Genomic DNA, 17,064 nt, shown 5'->3' with positions numbered 1-17,064 from the left:
ATACACTATATAAACAGTAGTTTAATTCCTGAATGCTCTCTCAAGATGATTCAACACAGTTACTGTCAATCAGCCTGGGAGATCCCTTTTCCAGATACAGCTCTTGGAATGAGTTGCTGTTGTGTGTGCTCGAAGTTGGAGATAACAAATCTGGAATGAGAGCTCTTTGGAGCCAGTTATGTTGAACTTTGGGACTATTAATGTCAAATAGGCACTATCAGAACTGAGTAAAATGTTTTTGATTAAAAGAACCTTTATTTATAAGGCGGGTCTTACACTTATTGAAAAAGTTTATCAGTATAAGGAAAGCCCCCCAACAGTGAGCATTTCTTACAAAATACTAGTTTAATTTGCTCTGGTAATTCCCCAGAGGTAACATATTACTCTATAAGAGGCACCGAATTACAGTATATTCAGCAAAACAGTGGTGTCCAAATAGAATAAAGCCAGCTTTATAGAGGTTATTCAGTAAAAATATTGTCCAATATAATTTTCATTATAAAAGCTAAACTGAAAGCCAACTCTTTTCTTAACAAAATACAACTATATTGCGAATTTAAGAAAACATACTTTTTGAGTGTTTCTCTAAGGTTTTTAAATCTTCCCTCAGATGATACAGTCTTCTGAAGTTTGTCCATGAGAGCTTTTGTCTAGAAAAAGAAAAAATTACAAGTGTCACCCTGTGTGAAAACTGACTATGGTATTGTGGTAAAATTTTCAAAAGCACTTATGAAAATAGCCCATCTGAAAACAGAGGACTTAAAAAATTAGGAGCCAACTCCCATTGACTTTAATAAATTTAGGCTCCTGAGTGACTAAATGGGAATTAGGGGGGGCTTGAAAATTTTACCCATAGTGGCTTGAGGAATGTACCGCATACTCAAATGATTTTTGCCCAGCAAGTTCAAAAAGAATAGGACCATTAAACTAATATTCAGCAATACAACCTCAGTTGCACTGCACAAGAGGATATTTGGGGCCCAACCCTATGAGATGCTGCATATCCCCAACTTCCACTGAAATCAGTGTGAATTGAGGATGTTCAGCGCCTCTCAGGAAGCACTCAGAACTATGAAGGACAAGCCAGTAGCTAGTATGTGGGTGAAGAAGAAAGCTGAAGTCAGAAAAGACGAAAAACAAGAAGGAAGCACAACAAAGGAGTAAACTAAGTTTGGGACTACTCACAAGCTTAACATTAAGCATGTTTATACATCTTTGCAGAACTGGACTATAAATTAATTAGTGATCACCAAATTATGATTCCCAAAAAAGGCTGGAAAATATTTTTTGGGAAAACACAGAGGAGTGAAATTTCAAAGTTATTTAACTCTAAGAACGTTTGCCTCCAACTCGCTGGTAGAAGCTGAACTCACATTCAGCTGAGATATTAGTATTGTTTTAAAAGAACACTATCAAGTTAAAATTATATTCAGACACTTCCATTACCTATTATTTATAACACCTTATCTTAGTTTATCTAAGAATTCATTTTTCACGATTTATCACTATCTAGAGACTTGCCACAGGTTGGAAAATGGAGAGGCTGGTCACATTTGCTCTTGACTCAGAATTTCTAATCAACAGAAAACCCTAGGCAGTCTCAGCCAACTTTACTTTCTTGTTCTCCTGCATGAACATGACATTCATACAATGTTCAGGTTGACAGCACTTCAGAGGTACAAGGGAACGTTTATTCATTTTTTAAAAATTAACACTAGAGTTTAAAAAAAAAACATGGAAACATTTTGTTAGTGTTAAGCTTTTATTAAAGTAGTGGGTTGGGTGGGTTTTTTGTTTGCTTTTTAAAGAAAAGAAGATGGTCCCAGTGGGGGAATGGCTGAAATTAGGGCGAATAGTGGAAGCATATTTCCTAAACAGCCTCCAGTGTGGGGCTGCTTTAGGGCCCTTTGCAGAGATTAAAGCTGCCTTCCCTTGATGGAAAAACCCAGAAGAGGATATGCAGTTGTACATCCCTGCCCTCCCGCAGCTGAATCAGACCAGACGGTGCAAGCAGGGACATTTTGCACTCTCTTGAGTTACCAGCGTGAGGTTTGTCCCAGGAGCGTTGCTTTAACATGGTAAGGTTCCATATTTCTGACTTCACTAGGTTAGTTGTTCTTGTGCACTAGTTTAAATTGTCACTAGTTTAAAAAAAAAAAAAAGAAGAAGAAGCAGAAGAAGACCACTACTCCAGAAGGTTTCATTGCTCATTGAGAACAGTTGAACTGATTTCTTGCAGAGTATTTTAAAATGCAGAAACAATGTTCTGCTGTAAAAAAATAAAATAAAATGGTATTTTAGACTTCATTCAGTATAGAACATAAAACATGGAAATTGTCTCTATTTGTCCAGGCCAGCTTCTTTCTTATGTCACTGGTTTTCTTGGGGTATGTCTACACTGCAATGTAAGCTCAGGGTTAGTAGAACTTGAGTTAGCAGACCCTGGGTTTGTTAACCTATCTACACTCATTTGTAATCACAGGTTAGGAACTGTTGAAGCCAAACATGGGACCTAGCATCTACACTGCATTTTGCAGACCCGAGTCCAACCCCCCGCCCCATATCCCAGACTTCCTAGCGCTCTCTCAAAATGTGGCTACTGTAGCCCTTTGTTCATGGTGTATTGTGGGAAAATGTGACTGTCCAGAGGACAAAGAAAGTCGGTCATGGCATCATGGGATACTTTTGGCAGAGTCCCAGAGCACGAGTCTAGTGGGCTGCGACTACAAGGCAAAGTAGTAAGGCTTGAACCTTGGGTCCCAGCTTGATTGAGACTCGGACCCTCCACCTCATGGGGTCCTGGGACTCTGGGTCTGAGCTCTGGGTTAGCATAATTTGTGTGTAGATGCAAGGGGGTTTAGGCTTGAGCCTGAGTTCGAATCCTGGGATTATACTGCAGTGCAGACATACCCTTGTTGGAAGTCTCAGCCAAGAGGCCAAAGGCTGAATGTGCGAAGAAGGTATGTTTACACTGCAATAAAAGACCTGCGGCCGGCCTGGGTCAGCTTACTCACGTTGGCAGGGCTCAAGCTAAGGGGCTATAAAATTGCAGTGTAGACATTCGGGCCTGGGCTCCGTGAGACGCCATGAGGCAAGGGTGGGTGAGGTGTCCCAAGGCCTGGACTCCAGCCCAAGCCAAACATCTACACTGCAATTTTATATTCCTGCAGCCCGAGCCCCACAAACCTGAGTCAGCTGACACAGGCCAGCTGTGGCTGTGCCTGGGTCTTTTATCATACGGTATACATAACCACAGAGAGACTTATCCCCTCAATTTCAGTCTTCAGGAGCACCTTTCATGAATTCTTAAAGTATCTTCAAAATTAATTAGGCCTAGATCCTCAAAAGGTATTTAGATGTCTAACTCCCAATTGGAGTTAGATGCCTGTATACCTAGGGTGACCAGATAGCAAGTGTGAAAGATCGGGACGGGGTGGAGGGGATAATAGATGCCTATATAAGAAAAAGCCCCAAATATCGGGACTGTCCCTATAAAATCGGGACATCTGGTCACCCTATATATACCTGAGGATCTGGGCCTTAAACCATTTAAAAAAAAATAAACCAAAGAAAACTATTTTCTAAGGACAACAGCACATGAAATTGGGACTATATCTAAGAAGCTCAAAAGAAAAACGAAAATCATTTTATGTTACTGGACAGCATTTTTTATCCCACCACAATGCTATCCTTATTCCAAATTAATGTATAGCTAAATGTTCATATCTGAATGAAGTCAATCTAAAAAATACAGCATTTAGTTTTGTTAAATATTTCAATTCAATATTTTAGGGTCAAACTTTGCCTTCAGCTATATGCACATGCAACTTCCAATTAAGTCAATTAATGCTTAAGATATTTAATTAATGATACAGAAATTGAAAATGAGTGAACTATACAAACATTTGAAATGAAATAATAATGTCCCCTGAAGCCCTTGATGATCAGATTATTCTTTAACTTTAAATAAATCTGGTTAGAATGTAGTTATCTGGGCCTCTTTATTATCTAGGTAAGGCATCAACAAATGAAATGCTACAGCCATATTTGTAGAAATGTCTTGCTCACCTGTTTAGAAACTTTAGCCCAGGTTTTCTTCAGTCTGTAGATTGCACTTCTGTTGAAGGCTGATGTAATTTCTAACACACCATTGTAGTTGTGCATACATCGACAAATATCCGCCACTGCCACCCACTTCTCAATTGAGTTAGCACGGGAACCAACATCAGCATAGTTCATAATTTGCGAGGCAACAAGGTTACTCATCTGACCAAATAAAAAGCCAAAAATCCTAAAACATTTAAATATAAGCACTTGCAAACTACATTATTTCACAAATAGGGGAGAAAACTAAATGAGGTGGCAGTGATTGTAGCTCTTAAGTAGTAAGGCTGAGAAAAATGTATGTTGAAAACACTGCCAGAGGACAGGGGAGAAGAAGAGTGAACTAAGGGGAGGGTAACAAATGCAGCAAAACAATCAGTAAATAATGACTCAAAGCCAGCAGTAATGTTGCTACTGGTGATGGCTCTTAGCAACATGTAAAGTAAAAGAGTCAAGGGTAAGAGTATAGGTGGAGACTCAAGCAATAAAACAGAAGATGATAGTTAACTGGTATTGTTATAGTTTCATCCTCTAAAGAGAGAACTTAAATTTCTTCTGTAAGCAGTAGGAGATTTCAGCATAGTTCAAAAGGTTCTAATCCATTAAATTCCTATTGAACTGCTGACTAGCAATTCTTTACATGCTTTCTTGGTTTATAAGGTTAATCACAAAGAAGCTGTAACATTCAGTCACTACTAGATCAGAAATTATACCACAATGTAGAGACAGACATTTATATTTCAGAGGTCTTATATGATGTCAGAAGAGTTCCTAAAAGGCATTCTCCATGTTTATGGTTACTTACATCATTAAAATGTTGGCTGGTTTTCATAATGTATGGAGTTCTTTCATTTTTATCCAATTTCATCCAGCCTTGCCCAAGAAATTCTCTGGAAATCAAGGTTAAAAAAAAATGAAAAAAAGTCATCTATAAATGCAGTACAAAGCCTGGTTAGCCCAAATGGATTTCAACTACACCTAGTTCTACTGGACACTTAATATAACTTCCACTGTAATTGTAGCATTTCACTGTGCCATTGCTAGAACACTGTACAGCTGTAAACATTGTTAAGGACATTAAGTTTGCTTTCCGTTTTTTCTGTTCCCTGTATTCCCAATTTTCAACAGGATGACCCTATTTGAAACTATTACTTAAATACAGCACCAGGAGCTGACAAGATGAGATTGACGTATGGAGGGGGCTGAGTTGACATTCACTTCCCCACTATGCTCAGCCTTCACTAGTCCAAAACCTGAGATTGTAAGTTTGTTCTTAATTCTCCAGAGGCTCTCAAATGGCAGCAAACAGTGACATATTAATGTAAGATTAAAGCCTTAAAGAAAGACTGAGTAGGAATACGTAATTCTATAGGAAATGTATTGCATGGTGCTCATACAGCACGCAAATCACAGAGACAGAGATGTTACTGCTCTTAGTGTTCTTGAACTCAGTCTTTCATAACATAAATGGACTATCAGAGATCCTAAGCAGCAACAAACAAGCCTAAGGATACTCATCAATTATATATGCAAACCTTTTTACAGGGATATCAATAGCATGAATCAGTATAGTGCCTAAAACTACTAGTCAGAAAGACTCTTAGAATATTCACTTTGATCATCCTTGGGAGAACACTTACTCATAGGGTATGCTTCTGAAAACTATATGATCTAAGAGAGTTATTTGCTCTGCAAGCTCCATGGCTGACAAGGTTTCAAAGCACTCCGGTTTTGGACATTCTGACTGCAGAAATAAAAAGTACAAGAACAGTCACTGATTTCTGTTTACAACCAATTTGTTTCCAAAACACAAGATATTAATTAGCTTTATACGCATTTTAAACCACAAATTACTACACAACTTCTAGACCACCGAAGAAAAGGAATAGGGCAGAAAAAACACTAACAACATGAAGTCCAATCTATGGAGTCTGCACCTACTGCATTTTCTATGTGCCTCAGTTTGCACCAGTGCACCTACGGGGCAAATGAAAACATGTTGTGGACAGATAATGACTGTAGTTGAGGATGGGCCTCCTTACGGAAGGCTAGAAGTGGGTTCTAAGCAGCCATTTGATCATGGAGAGATGATACACACCTGAGGCAGCCTGTGATGAGAAGGCATAAGGGTTGCCTCTTGCTCAGGTGTTTCACTACCTCATATGAATGCACGTCTCCCCCATTTTGAGCCAGCACAGGATCTGTTTCCATGAATGCTAGCAATCACCAATTCATAAGCAAGTCTAGAAGCTCTGACAAGCTCTCCTTTGTTTTTGTTTTAAACACTTATTTTCTCTTCAGTTTTAAACATTAAAATTTATGTAGCAGATCTCAAGTGCAGATACAAAGGAACAGTAATTTGGTAGAAATATGGCAGTAAGGTTGCAGTTGAGTACATTTTAGTGATTTACACAGATTTCATAACCCTCTAAATTATCTGATGCATAAATCTTTGGATGAACTCACCATTTGAATTATATCCTCTATTTTTAAGTGGGTATCATCTTGATCATCCTGAGAAAGAGCCCTGAAAAATTAAGTGGCAGAACATCCTATATAAAGAAAATTATCTATGGTTCTGAGAATATTTTAGCACAGTTCATTGACCACATTAATCTAAAATAAATGCAAAAGCTGCAATTGAAAGCCCCATTTTAAAAAAATCCTGTACCTAACAGTTTTATTTTTGGTTGCAGAAAACAGCTGTGGAATAATGTACAGGCCAGCAGTGCGAGTGAAAAATGCTAAATTGCTATTCCTGGAGAATTTAATCCTCTCTCTCCCAAGAACAGTTACAACATGGATGGCAGCAACACAGTGACCACCATGTTGTCCCACTAATATGTCTGAACTCTTACTTGAAGGACCACCTGCCGTACTGATAATGTTGTGCAGTTTCCAAGTTCTTTTTGTCCCTGACTTCGCTGCTGAGGAATGCCAAAGAGGAGGCCAATTGCAAAAGCTCTTCACTGGGAACTGGACTAGGCTTAGAAAAATAGTTTTACACAAAACACCAACCTGACATTTTATGCAGAGGCAGATTAAGATTTATTAGGGCCCTGAGCACAAAGAACTTTTGTGGGCAGCTCTCCATTGCCCCTGGATCCCATGGACTCCCCACCACAGATCACCTCTGGGCTCCCTAGGCTTCCCCCGCCCCAGGGCCCGCTGCCTCCCCTTAGTCCTAATTTGTATTGAAAGAGGTGTCAGGGCTGAGCTCCAGCAATCCCTGGCACACATTAAGCCCTGGCTGGGTGTCCGGAGAGTGACGGCTGCTGGCTGGGTGCTTAACTCTGAAGGCAGTGTCGCCAACAGCAGAAGTGGAGAGGTAAGGGTAGCATGGCATATGGTGTATTGACACCCTTACTTTGTGCTGCACTGTGCCCCATGTCCCTAACTCCTGCACTGTGCCCCCTGCACCCCATAACCCCTCTACTCCCCTTCTGCGCCCACGTGGGGAAACTTACCTGGATCCACGGAGTGGCTGGCACTGCTGCTTGATCTCCCCGCAAACGCTGTTTCTCAATACCCCTGTAGGAGTGTTGAGGGGCGGGGAGTAACAATAGGGCTCCCTGCATCCAGGCCACTTTCTGCACCTGGGATGCGTAAGAGGTGGGCAGGTGAGCAGCAGCTCCTGATACTCGCCTCACAGCACAGCCCATGTGGGGAAAGTGACCTGGATGCATGGAGTGCTTGGTGTTGCTCCTCGCTCCCCCACTCACAGGAGGAACACTGCAGGGAGCGAGCATTATCTGTGCAACACCACTTGCCCCACCCCTTGTTCCTACACCATGAGGAAGCAGGGAGAAATCTGGGTGCCCCCACACACATGACCTCTGTGAGTTTGCAGTACTCTCCTGCCAGCTGGCAGCACACAACTCTGCACTACTGTACGGCATTTCCCTGACCACAGCCCCCTGGGTGGTCACCCGGGTGGCCCACCCCAAGGCTAGCCCTGGAGCCACCCAGGGAGCCCGGGCTGCTGTGGGGAGCCCTTTACGCTCCAGCTGCCCTGGGTGGCATGCCCCAGGGGCTGGGGACATGGGCCGGGGGCTGCTCTCGGGGCCCCCAGGCCTCTGCCCAAGGCAGGTGGAGGGTCTGGGGCTTCTCACAGCAACCCAGGCTCCTTGGACAGCTCTTACCATGGCTCAACTCCAGCTTCTGGCCTGGGCCGGGCCTCAGGGGGAAAAAGGAGAAACAGGGGACGGAGCCACAGTTCTGGCACCAGTGACCCCTCATGTACACATTTCTACCCAGATTCTGGCGCTCCGGCAGGTGGGCCCAAATTGGCTGGGGCCCCTGGGCATGGGCCCGTGTGTTAATCAACCACTGATTTTATGGTAAAAACATTTGATCACTAACTCCATTAGCTGAATTAGAATTGCATAAAGGTGAAAAACTACATCCCACTGCCAATAATCTGAGTCCCCCGGACCTCCTCTCCATTTTTATTATTGCTGCTATGATTCAGAGTAAGGCTCCCATCACTGTAGTATCTGGGTGCATAACTCGAATATACTCTCTTCTCATGCTGTGTCATTTCTGTTTTGGTTGCTGGCATTTTGAGCCAGAGCTCTGTCTTACTATGAACAGCATCTAGGTCAATGGGATCTCGATCTTGGTTGTGGGCGCTACATGTTACTGTAATACAAATAATTAATAATAACCCCTCCTCAATTTACAGTGCAAATGTAATGTGCCATTAAAATGTAAATAGCTTGGAATTTAACTGGTACTTAATGTAATAAACCTATCAGCACGTGGCCATATCAGAAGTGTCATAGGAACAGCTTTTTCCTTTACCAGATGGGGAAAGGGTTAAAAGAAAAGAATGATAATGTTTGGGGATTTTAGATATGATTGTAAGAGCTGGAATGTGTACTATGTGGGTGGGGAGGAAGTGTTGGTGCTTAGTACACTAGGTTCTTCTCTGGTAGGCTGTTGTTTCCTTTTAGCTTGCCAAATTGGAGGTGGACTAGGCTAAAACTGAATGTGGATACATGAAGAAAATAAAACATGTTATACTACTCAAGAATGCATCTTTCCTGAGTCATAACCTGCACTTTGGGCCCCTCCAATCCTCACAAAATGACCTTTTCTTCAGAGCAAGTGGAAACACTCCCATGTCTAATGGGTATGCCATCCAAAGTCTTAAGTCTTATTTTGTTCTTCAGGAGAATTCTCAATACCTTCTTCAGAGAATACCAGTGTGGGTGTCTTGTAGATGGACAGGTCTGTTCATTGCTAAGCAGCTGACTCTGTGCTTGATCCTATATGGTGCTGAGTAGTGCTGACCATCCTTAACTCCCATCACGTCTCAGAAGGTGTTCACTAACCTTGGAAGGATCAGGCCTTTATTTGCAGCACAGACCTGAATAAAATACTCAGCTTGTTGATACAGAAGACTTGCATTTGATCACATCCATAGCTCTGCACTGCCTGGAATATTTTCTCTTCTGTGTGAGGGCTCCTCCTTGGGAGGGACATGTGCACTATACGTCTATGGTTTACTGTTACCATTCATTATCAAAGCAAGAGTATTGTGCTTAATGATTTAGAAGGGGGATTACTTTGAGTTTTGGATACAGATGAGACCTCTCAGAATTTGTTTGATCCAACAAAACATGCTCAGGGGAGATCATGCTGTTAAATGGCTCTAAATATTTGGCCTTACACAACCACTTCCGCTCCTGATGCGCTCTCACATTGTAGAATTAAGATTTTGCACAAATATTCCTCTAAGCCCTCATTTTTAAGAGATTCTGCTGCATTTTCTCCAACCTCATGTTCTTAACAAAAAAGGCTCCATCTTTTATTAATTTGTGCTCCAGTCCTAGCTGTTTGGCACTACACTGCCTTTTCCTGTATTAGCTTCATTAAGACTACTTGTCCTGATGGCACAACAGTAACTTCCATTATATTCACACCATCACTTTCAACAAACCAGTCCTGGCATTAGTGCACTTTGCAAAAAGAGGAGGAATACTGCTAACGGGCTGTGCCTTGCTTGTCACAGCTGAAGTCTTCTACCTGGGAAATTTAAATGGAAGACAAATTTTTGCCCTCAGATACAGAGCCCACCTAAAAAGCTGAATGGTGATGATGGGCCTGTTTCCTCTAGTTGGATGAAATACATTTCTGCTCCTGGATAGCTTCCTGGCAGCTAAGGAGGAAGCCCAGATTCAGGTGAGCAAAGATATGAGAGAAAGAGAGAGAAAGGTACTGCATCCAAGACATGCCTGACAGACATCTCAACTCTCATTGAGCACAAAATTAAACCTAGATGGGGCATTACTCTTTAGGAAAGGAAGGTGTTGGAAGAAAAAAAAAGAGTTTTCTCCTTCCCAGATTCAGCTACTAAGTTTAGTAGTGCTCACATGTCTCTCACATTTAAACAATTCTTAACTTCTTTCCCATACACTTCAAATACTGGTTATAGCCATCTGGAAGTAACTTTTTTTTAAAGCGCATGTTGTCACAAGTTGGCTAACTTTTCACTCTCTTAGCTGTAAATAAAATAAAATAAAAAAAACTTAAAATAGGGTAGGGTTAGGTAGGTGCCTTGAGATTTATTGTCTGATGAGATCACATGGTGAAAGAGCACTGGTCATCCAGTCAAAGTTTTAACTCTCAGTACATTTTTGTTATTTATGAGAGGAAGGAAATGGTTATTTTAAACCATGATTTTTTTCCAGATGGGGCTGTTTATCAGCTAATACTGTTCACTGCAGTACAGATCCAGCCCATAGTTTACAACTCCCTGGTTCAGTATCTGCAATCTGTTCATGCCTCAGTATCAATGAAGTTCTGTCCAGATTCCAAGTTTACTAACTAAGGCACATCAAACCTCAAGCCCTGTTCCAGCAGAACATTTCAGCAGGGCCTGTTTCGCTTTCAGGAATAATAGCTTTTTAAAAAACGCTTCTCTGCCCTGCAGAGATATCCTGTCAGTCTGCTCAACCAAGAATTCATCATGTAAAAAATACCAGCCATTCTGCTTGATCACTTGAGTTTGCATGGAGCAGTTTAGAAGTGACCATAAAGACCTTTCAGAGTAGCAGCCATGTTAGTCTGCATTCGCAAAAAGAAAACAAATGGCGCCTTAGAGACTAACCAATTTATTTGAGCATAAGCTTTCGTGAGCTACAGCTCACACCTTCTTTACCACCTAGTTTACAAATTGGAGGAATAAGATGAACTGTTAGGGCCAGATTTTCAAAGAAAGGCATACATGAGTGCAAAACGGTGAGCTGGCACACACACACACAGATGCACATACTAATACTGGGTCAATTTTCAGAAGAAATCACTCACTAACTGACATCCTTCAGGTAGATGGTCAGTACAGAGCCACACTTCTGGGACATGCCTGTGCATAGGCTCAAAGACTAGCACCCTCCGGAAAGCTCTGAATGGGAGCCATAATGACGACTTCTTGAGCCCCAGGGCACTCCAGGGAAGGTGTTAGTAGGAGACATTGGTTTCCTCACTGTCAATTCCTTCCACTTCCTCAGAACCCAGAGTAGACATGAAGAAGTGGAGGGTAGGGAGAGGGGAATCATAATTTATTATACTCAAAGAACATGATTTACATGCAAGTAATTTCTCTTCCTCTTGCAGGTATTGTCAGGTTAGAACCCTACATTTGGGAGAATGACAAGCAGTAACAACTCTCTAAAAACATGGATATGGGGAGGAGATGAACTGGACAATGACTGCAGAACTGCTCTCCCAAACTGAGGCCAGGTCAAGAGAGTAATGCTACACCAAGGGATGGACTACCCTGTAGAAGCTCTACATATTTCTACAGGCCCTGGCAGCTGTTTTACACTTAGCTGATCATGTTCTGGCACCTTTAGTACTCAGAGTATTTTTCTGTAAAAGATTTAATCAACTAGTTTTGTTTTATGACAGTAGTAGCTAAGTACCCTCTTAAGCATCCAAAACATGTAACCTAACCTCCTCTGGTAGTGAATGGTAGACAACAGATAAATGAGTAGTCTGATTCAGATGAAAATCAGTGATCACTACAGGGATGAATTTAGAATAAGGACACAATACCACCTTTATCCTGATGCAACTAAGGACGGTCAGCCATTAAAGCCTGAAACTCACCAATTTTCTTGGTTACAAGAACCTTAACCTCAGTTGTCACTGCCACAAGAATTGTAGTCTTCGGAGACTAAGAACAGAAAGACCACTCCTTCAGATGGGGGGAGGAGTGCAAAGAATCTTCTCCTTGAACTGCTGCCAGAATGAGGCATGGAATCAGGAATGGCACCAGTGTGGAACAGTGATCTCAAGACACCAGGGAAGAGAAACCCTTACACAGCACTAGTCCTTCCTTCACAGCACAAGCAATAATGTAATTGTTAGCACAGGGACCACTTGAATCTGTCAGCACTAAGACAATTGGAACTTTGGTGCCTACTTGGCCCTTCCCTCTGTATTTCTGAGAGGCAGAATGGGAATCCAGGAAATGATGGTGCCATCTCCTCTTTTTCTTCTGTTGGTTTCTTGATCCAAATGAAAATTGCGGCAGTACTCAGTCAGAGGCTCTCTTCACTCTATCAGACCATCCAAACCCTCATGACATGACACTATTGATTTCTTGATTATTGATTTCAGGGCATCTCAAGGTTGAGCTTACGAAGAAAGGCCTGGAACCAGTTTCAACTCTGATTCAACCAACAAGATGACAAGTTGAAGGACCAGAGGGAGCTCCATCTTGCTACTGCAGCAGCTGAAGGTGGGGACACAGCTCCGTAGATGACGTCACATGGAACATTCAAAGCTCAAAGAAAAGTCACTGCAACTCCCCCTGTCAGAGCTTTTCAGAGGGTTCTGAGCTTTGGTTCATTGCACAGGTTATTTCTCAAGAGTCAGGTGCTATTCTGACAATACTCAAACTCACATGTTCTTGCCCGTGCAGAATAGAAGTAGGTCCAAAAAAAAGTGCATACCCAGAATCTTACAGTCAGGAGCAGAGCACTTGAACTTTTGCACGTGAACACTTTAGGGCTGGAAACTGGAAACTTACAAATCTAGGCTTGTGGATGAGTGATAGAATGATCATCCTTGTTTGATTAGCAGATGACAACAGCCAGGCAAACACAAGTCTTCAGAAAAGGAAACATCTCTGATTAGATAGTCAACTTTTATTTTCTCTTCTCAGTTACTACATAGCATTTGATAGAATGCTACTCTGGATGTAACTGCAGTACTTTTTTTGAGTCTTAGAAACTGCTCCTGAGAACTAGAAACCCATTTTCTTCAGGTGAATTAGGAGTCTTCATCCCTCTGAGTTAAGATGTAGGACATGTTTTATCCTTGCTGAATGATTTTTGAGTAAAATCAGAACTGCTCTGATACTCTGTTTCATGGGATTGCTGAGGCTACTCAGAAATATAAAATCTTGAGGAGTGACTTTCTCTTAAGCAGTTGATTGTTACCAAAATCCACCATGTAAGTCTAGCAAATACACATCTCCTTTGTAGCTGAACACATTACAAAGCTTGTGCAATACAAGAGCTTATGGGACTGCTACATTTTAGGTGACAGCACCTTTTACGTGCATCCTGACATTCTACTGATTGCAATGGAACACCCATTTAAACTATGAACATGATAATTTTACATTTATGCAACAGTTTGCATCCTCAAAGTTCCTAAAGTACTATGCATAGATAATAAACACATATTTAGGCTGTAGACAGGAATAATTTCAGCTGCAGATGAAATAAAGTCACCTATAGAATGAACTGTTCAGCAATTATTCAATAACACAGAACAGCAACACAATACAACTGTTTTTTAGAGGAAACTGAGAACATCTTATTCTATTAAAACTATTGGAGGAATGTAATTAGGTATATGTAAACACCCAGTGTAAGAATTGGCCAGGACAAGTAGCGTTAGCACCCCTACTATCCTTGTGAAAAGTAACACAGGATTTTAATAACCCCTATTACTCAGGACCTTGATTTCACACCTCATTTGACAGAATGCACAGCACACAGTATCCTCTGAAACCACACTGGGTCTTTATTCTGGTTACATTACATTATTCTCACAGAGGGAATAATGACATATACTTAACCATCAACATTACTTGAAACTCTTCCATCAAAGGTGTGACCCAGGCTGACTGTTTGAAAGGTCTGATAGGACCGGGTAAAGGTGGACTACAGGTACACAAAGGAGAGGGATGCTGGCTCTGCAGTTATGGCAGTGGACTGAGACTCAGGAAATCTGAATCTCTTCCTGGGTATGTGACAGGCTCCCTATGTAAATTACTTAATCTATGTTTTGGTTCCCCACTTGTAAAATGGGGGTGATAACACTTTCCTAGCTCAGGAGGCTGCTGTGACGATAAATTAATTAATAGAGATGGTCAATAAATGCTCTATATTGTCTACAAAAAATGAATAAAATGAAGAATTTTTGTTTTGTTCAAATTTTTTGTGGAATTTTTCAATAAAATTTTCATTCCACAAAATATTTTGGTTTTTGGTCCTGCTATCCCTTTCTCTCCCTTTTTTCTCTCTCCTGCCCCCTTTTTTCCTATTAAAAATGCCAAAAATATTTCAGTTTTTGAAAACTAAAATTTTGGGGTTTTCATTTTTTGTTGTTGGAAAACTGGAACATGTTTAGCAAAACAAAACCTTTTCATAAACATTCATTATGGACAAAAAACATTTTTCATTAAAAATGTTTAATAAAGTTTTTTGACTAGCTTTATTCATTAATTGATGTGAGGTGCTCAGACAGAAACTGCATTAATGAATGTCATAAAAAGGCACATAGGTAAATAAATGCAATCTAAAGGAGCACTAGAACAGCTTTGGAAAGGGAGGAATTCACTCACAAACAGTTTCAACATAGCCTTTGCTATTGTACTTTTTGAAAGGAACAACTAATGTTTTATGTATTAACTTGACAGATGTCTATGTCTTCAATGTACAAGTTTATCCCATCTCTCTGTCAATAGCATTTCATTCTGTTCTCCCTCAGGCCTATATTTGGCTGAGATCTTTAAGGATGTCAAAGTAACTTCAGATCTCTTTCCCAGTATCTTGGTATCCTTTGTATTCTTTGCTTATAGATGCATTATTAAAACCTATTGTACTATAGTCGGTTACATCCTTCTTGCTTAAGCTTCATCTAAGCAAGAATAATTAACACCTGTGCAATTCTTATTTTCAGTAATACTACATGCTACTTATACAATATATTATACTAGGGTTTTTTTTTTATTTATATGAAAAAATGAACTGAGGCCTTACTAACATGCAGTAACAAATTTTCATCTTAAAAGGCCTATTTAAGATCCTATTTTTGCCCTTCAATCAGTTTTTATCCACTAAGTCAACTTCCCACTCATTTTCTGACTTGTTCCTTTTCACATAAATATCTGATGTGGAAATTTGTCCTATGTTCTCAGAGAATTCAGGCAAATATTTATTGTACCTCTATTGACTTTCTGGCAGTATATTTTCAAGAACTCTAAGAAGCTCCTGAGGCATGTCCTTGATTGTTCTGTTTTTCATATCTTCTTTCTCCAATTTTCTACTCTTAATTCTTCCTTACTAATTTAACAAAATGTACATAGCTATCAGCCACTTTCTTATAAAATGTATATCATTCCCACCGCACTGATTGATTGAAATTACACACATTCATATATATGAAAAGCCAGTTGTCTTTCCTTTGACATTACAATACATTCTAGCTTTGTAATTTCACTCAATTTTATCCCTAAATAGCTCTACAGAAACTCTTTTGCCTTTTATTTTATGCAATTAGTTAACCAATCATTTACTCCTATAATCCACTCAAGTAACTTTAGTCATGGCTATCAGAACACCATAAAGTATAAGTAATATCTCTTTTATTTAATCTTTCGTATCACATTAGGCTGTCAGTCTCACAAGCTAAGCAGGTTGACCTGCTCACATTTGGATGGAAGATCTCAAAGGAACATCTAGATACTTTAAGAAATGGTGTTGATTTACAGTAGGTAGCACCCTCCTCTTTAAATGAATACAGAACCTATGCCCTGCATGGTGTTTGTTATGTGCTGCTGGAGGTGTACGTTTCTGGATGAATTGTAAATCTCATGTCCGGACTGCTTGTTGTCATTAACAAAAATCACACAATACTTTTCACCAAATTGGATAATTACATTATGCACACATAAATTCTCCTCAATCTCCTTGCAGTTTCTACTTGTTAAAATATTCTTTGATTCCTGTGCAATGTTGCTATACACTGTTAAACAACTGCCACATTTTATCCCAGAGGTGGCTGCATTTCATTGGTAGATATAAAGTTATCCCTGTATATGGTTTGTATTTCAATTGTTAAGCACTTTGTGATCTTTCAAAAATAAAGACACTGTGTTATAACAAGCTACTCATTTCTTTGTCTTTCATAATATGGTTTACAATTAAATTAAATTCGTTTAAACATCTTTACCTCAGTATGTTTGCTGTGGCTTTTCTTTCTTGTGGTAGAAGGTCTGGATCTCTCAAAACTTCTTCCAGCAAATTTAGAACATTCATTTTCATCTCATTGTTTAGTTCAAAATCCTATGAAATAAAATGATTATATTCTCTTTGTTTTAAAGATTTAGAATGAATAACTCAAAATATATTATCTGTTATTTTTTTATTACATTTAAGAAAGTTTACAGGATGGAGTTATTGTAGTGGATATGGCATGGTACTGGGGGACTGAATATCTGTCATCTATCCCCTGCTCTGCCATTTATTTGCTGTATGACATGGGGCAAATCACTTAACATCTCTATTACATAGTTTCCCCATCTCTAAAATGTGAATAAGAACATTTAACTTTGTGAAGTACTTTGAGATCTTTAATGGTAAATGCTAGGTATTACTACTGTCATATGAACTTGATCTCATGCTAGTTTGAAAATGAATAAAAAACAGATTTGGA

General features: G+C 40.1%; 1 protein-coding gene across 2 annotated transcripts in view; it reads right to left on the bottom strand.

The window, feature by feature from the left end:
* RASGRF2 (Ras protein specific guanine nucleotide releasing factor 2) overlaps positions 1–17,064 on the bottom strand; it is a 209,433-nt gene that overhangs the window by 3,782 nt on the left and 188,587 nt on the right. For both annotated transcript variants that reach the window (XM_043547250.1, XM_037903168.2), the window contains exons 19-24: positions 16,582–16,694; positions 6,571–6,631; positions 5,745–5,848; positions 4,910–4,994; positions 4,069–4,266; positions 571–650 (exon numbers count right to left, since the gene is read on the bottom strand). In XM_043547250.1, coding sequence (XP_043403185.1) covers positions 571–650; positions 4,069–4,266; positions 4,910–4,994; positions 5,745–5,848; positions 6,571–6,631; positions 16,582–16,694 — 641 coding nt within the window. The remainder of the gene's footprint in view (positions 1–570; positions 651–4,068; positions 4,267–4,909; positions 4,995–5,744; positions 5,849–6,570; positions 6,632–16,581; positions 16,695–17,064) is intronic.

Source organism: Chelonia mydas, chromosome 5, assembly GCF_015237465.2.
Source record: "Chelonia mydas isolate rCheMyd1 chromosome 5, rCheMyd1.pri.v2, whole genome shotgun sequence".
In the NCBI taxonomy this organism is placed as follows: domain Eukaryota; kingdom Metazoa; phylum Chordata; order Testudines; family Cheloniidae; genus Chelonia; species Chelonia mydas.
The sequence above is the reverse complement of the archived record's forward strand: the minus strand, read 5'-3'. Positions and strand labels throughout refer to the sequence as shown.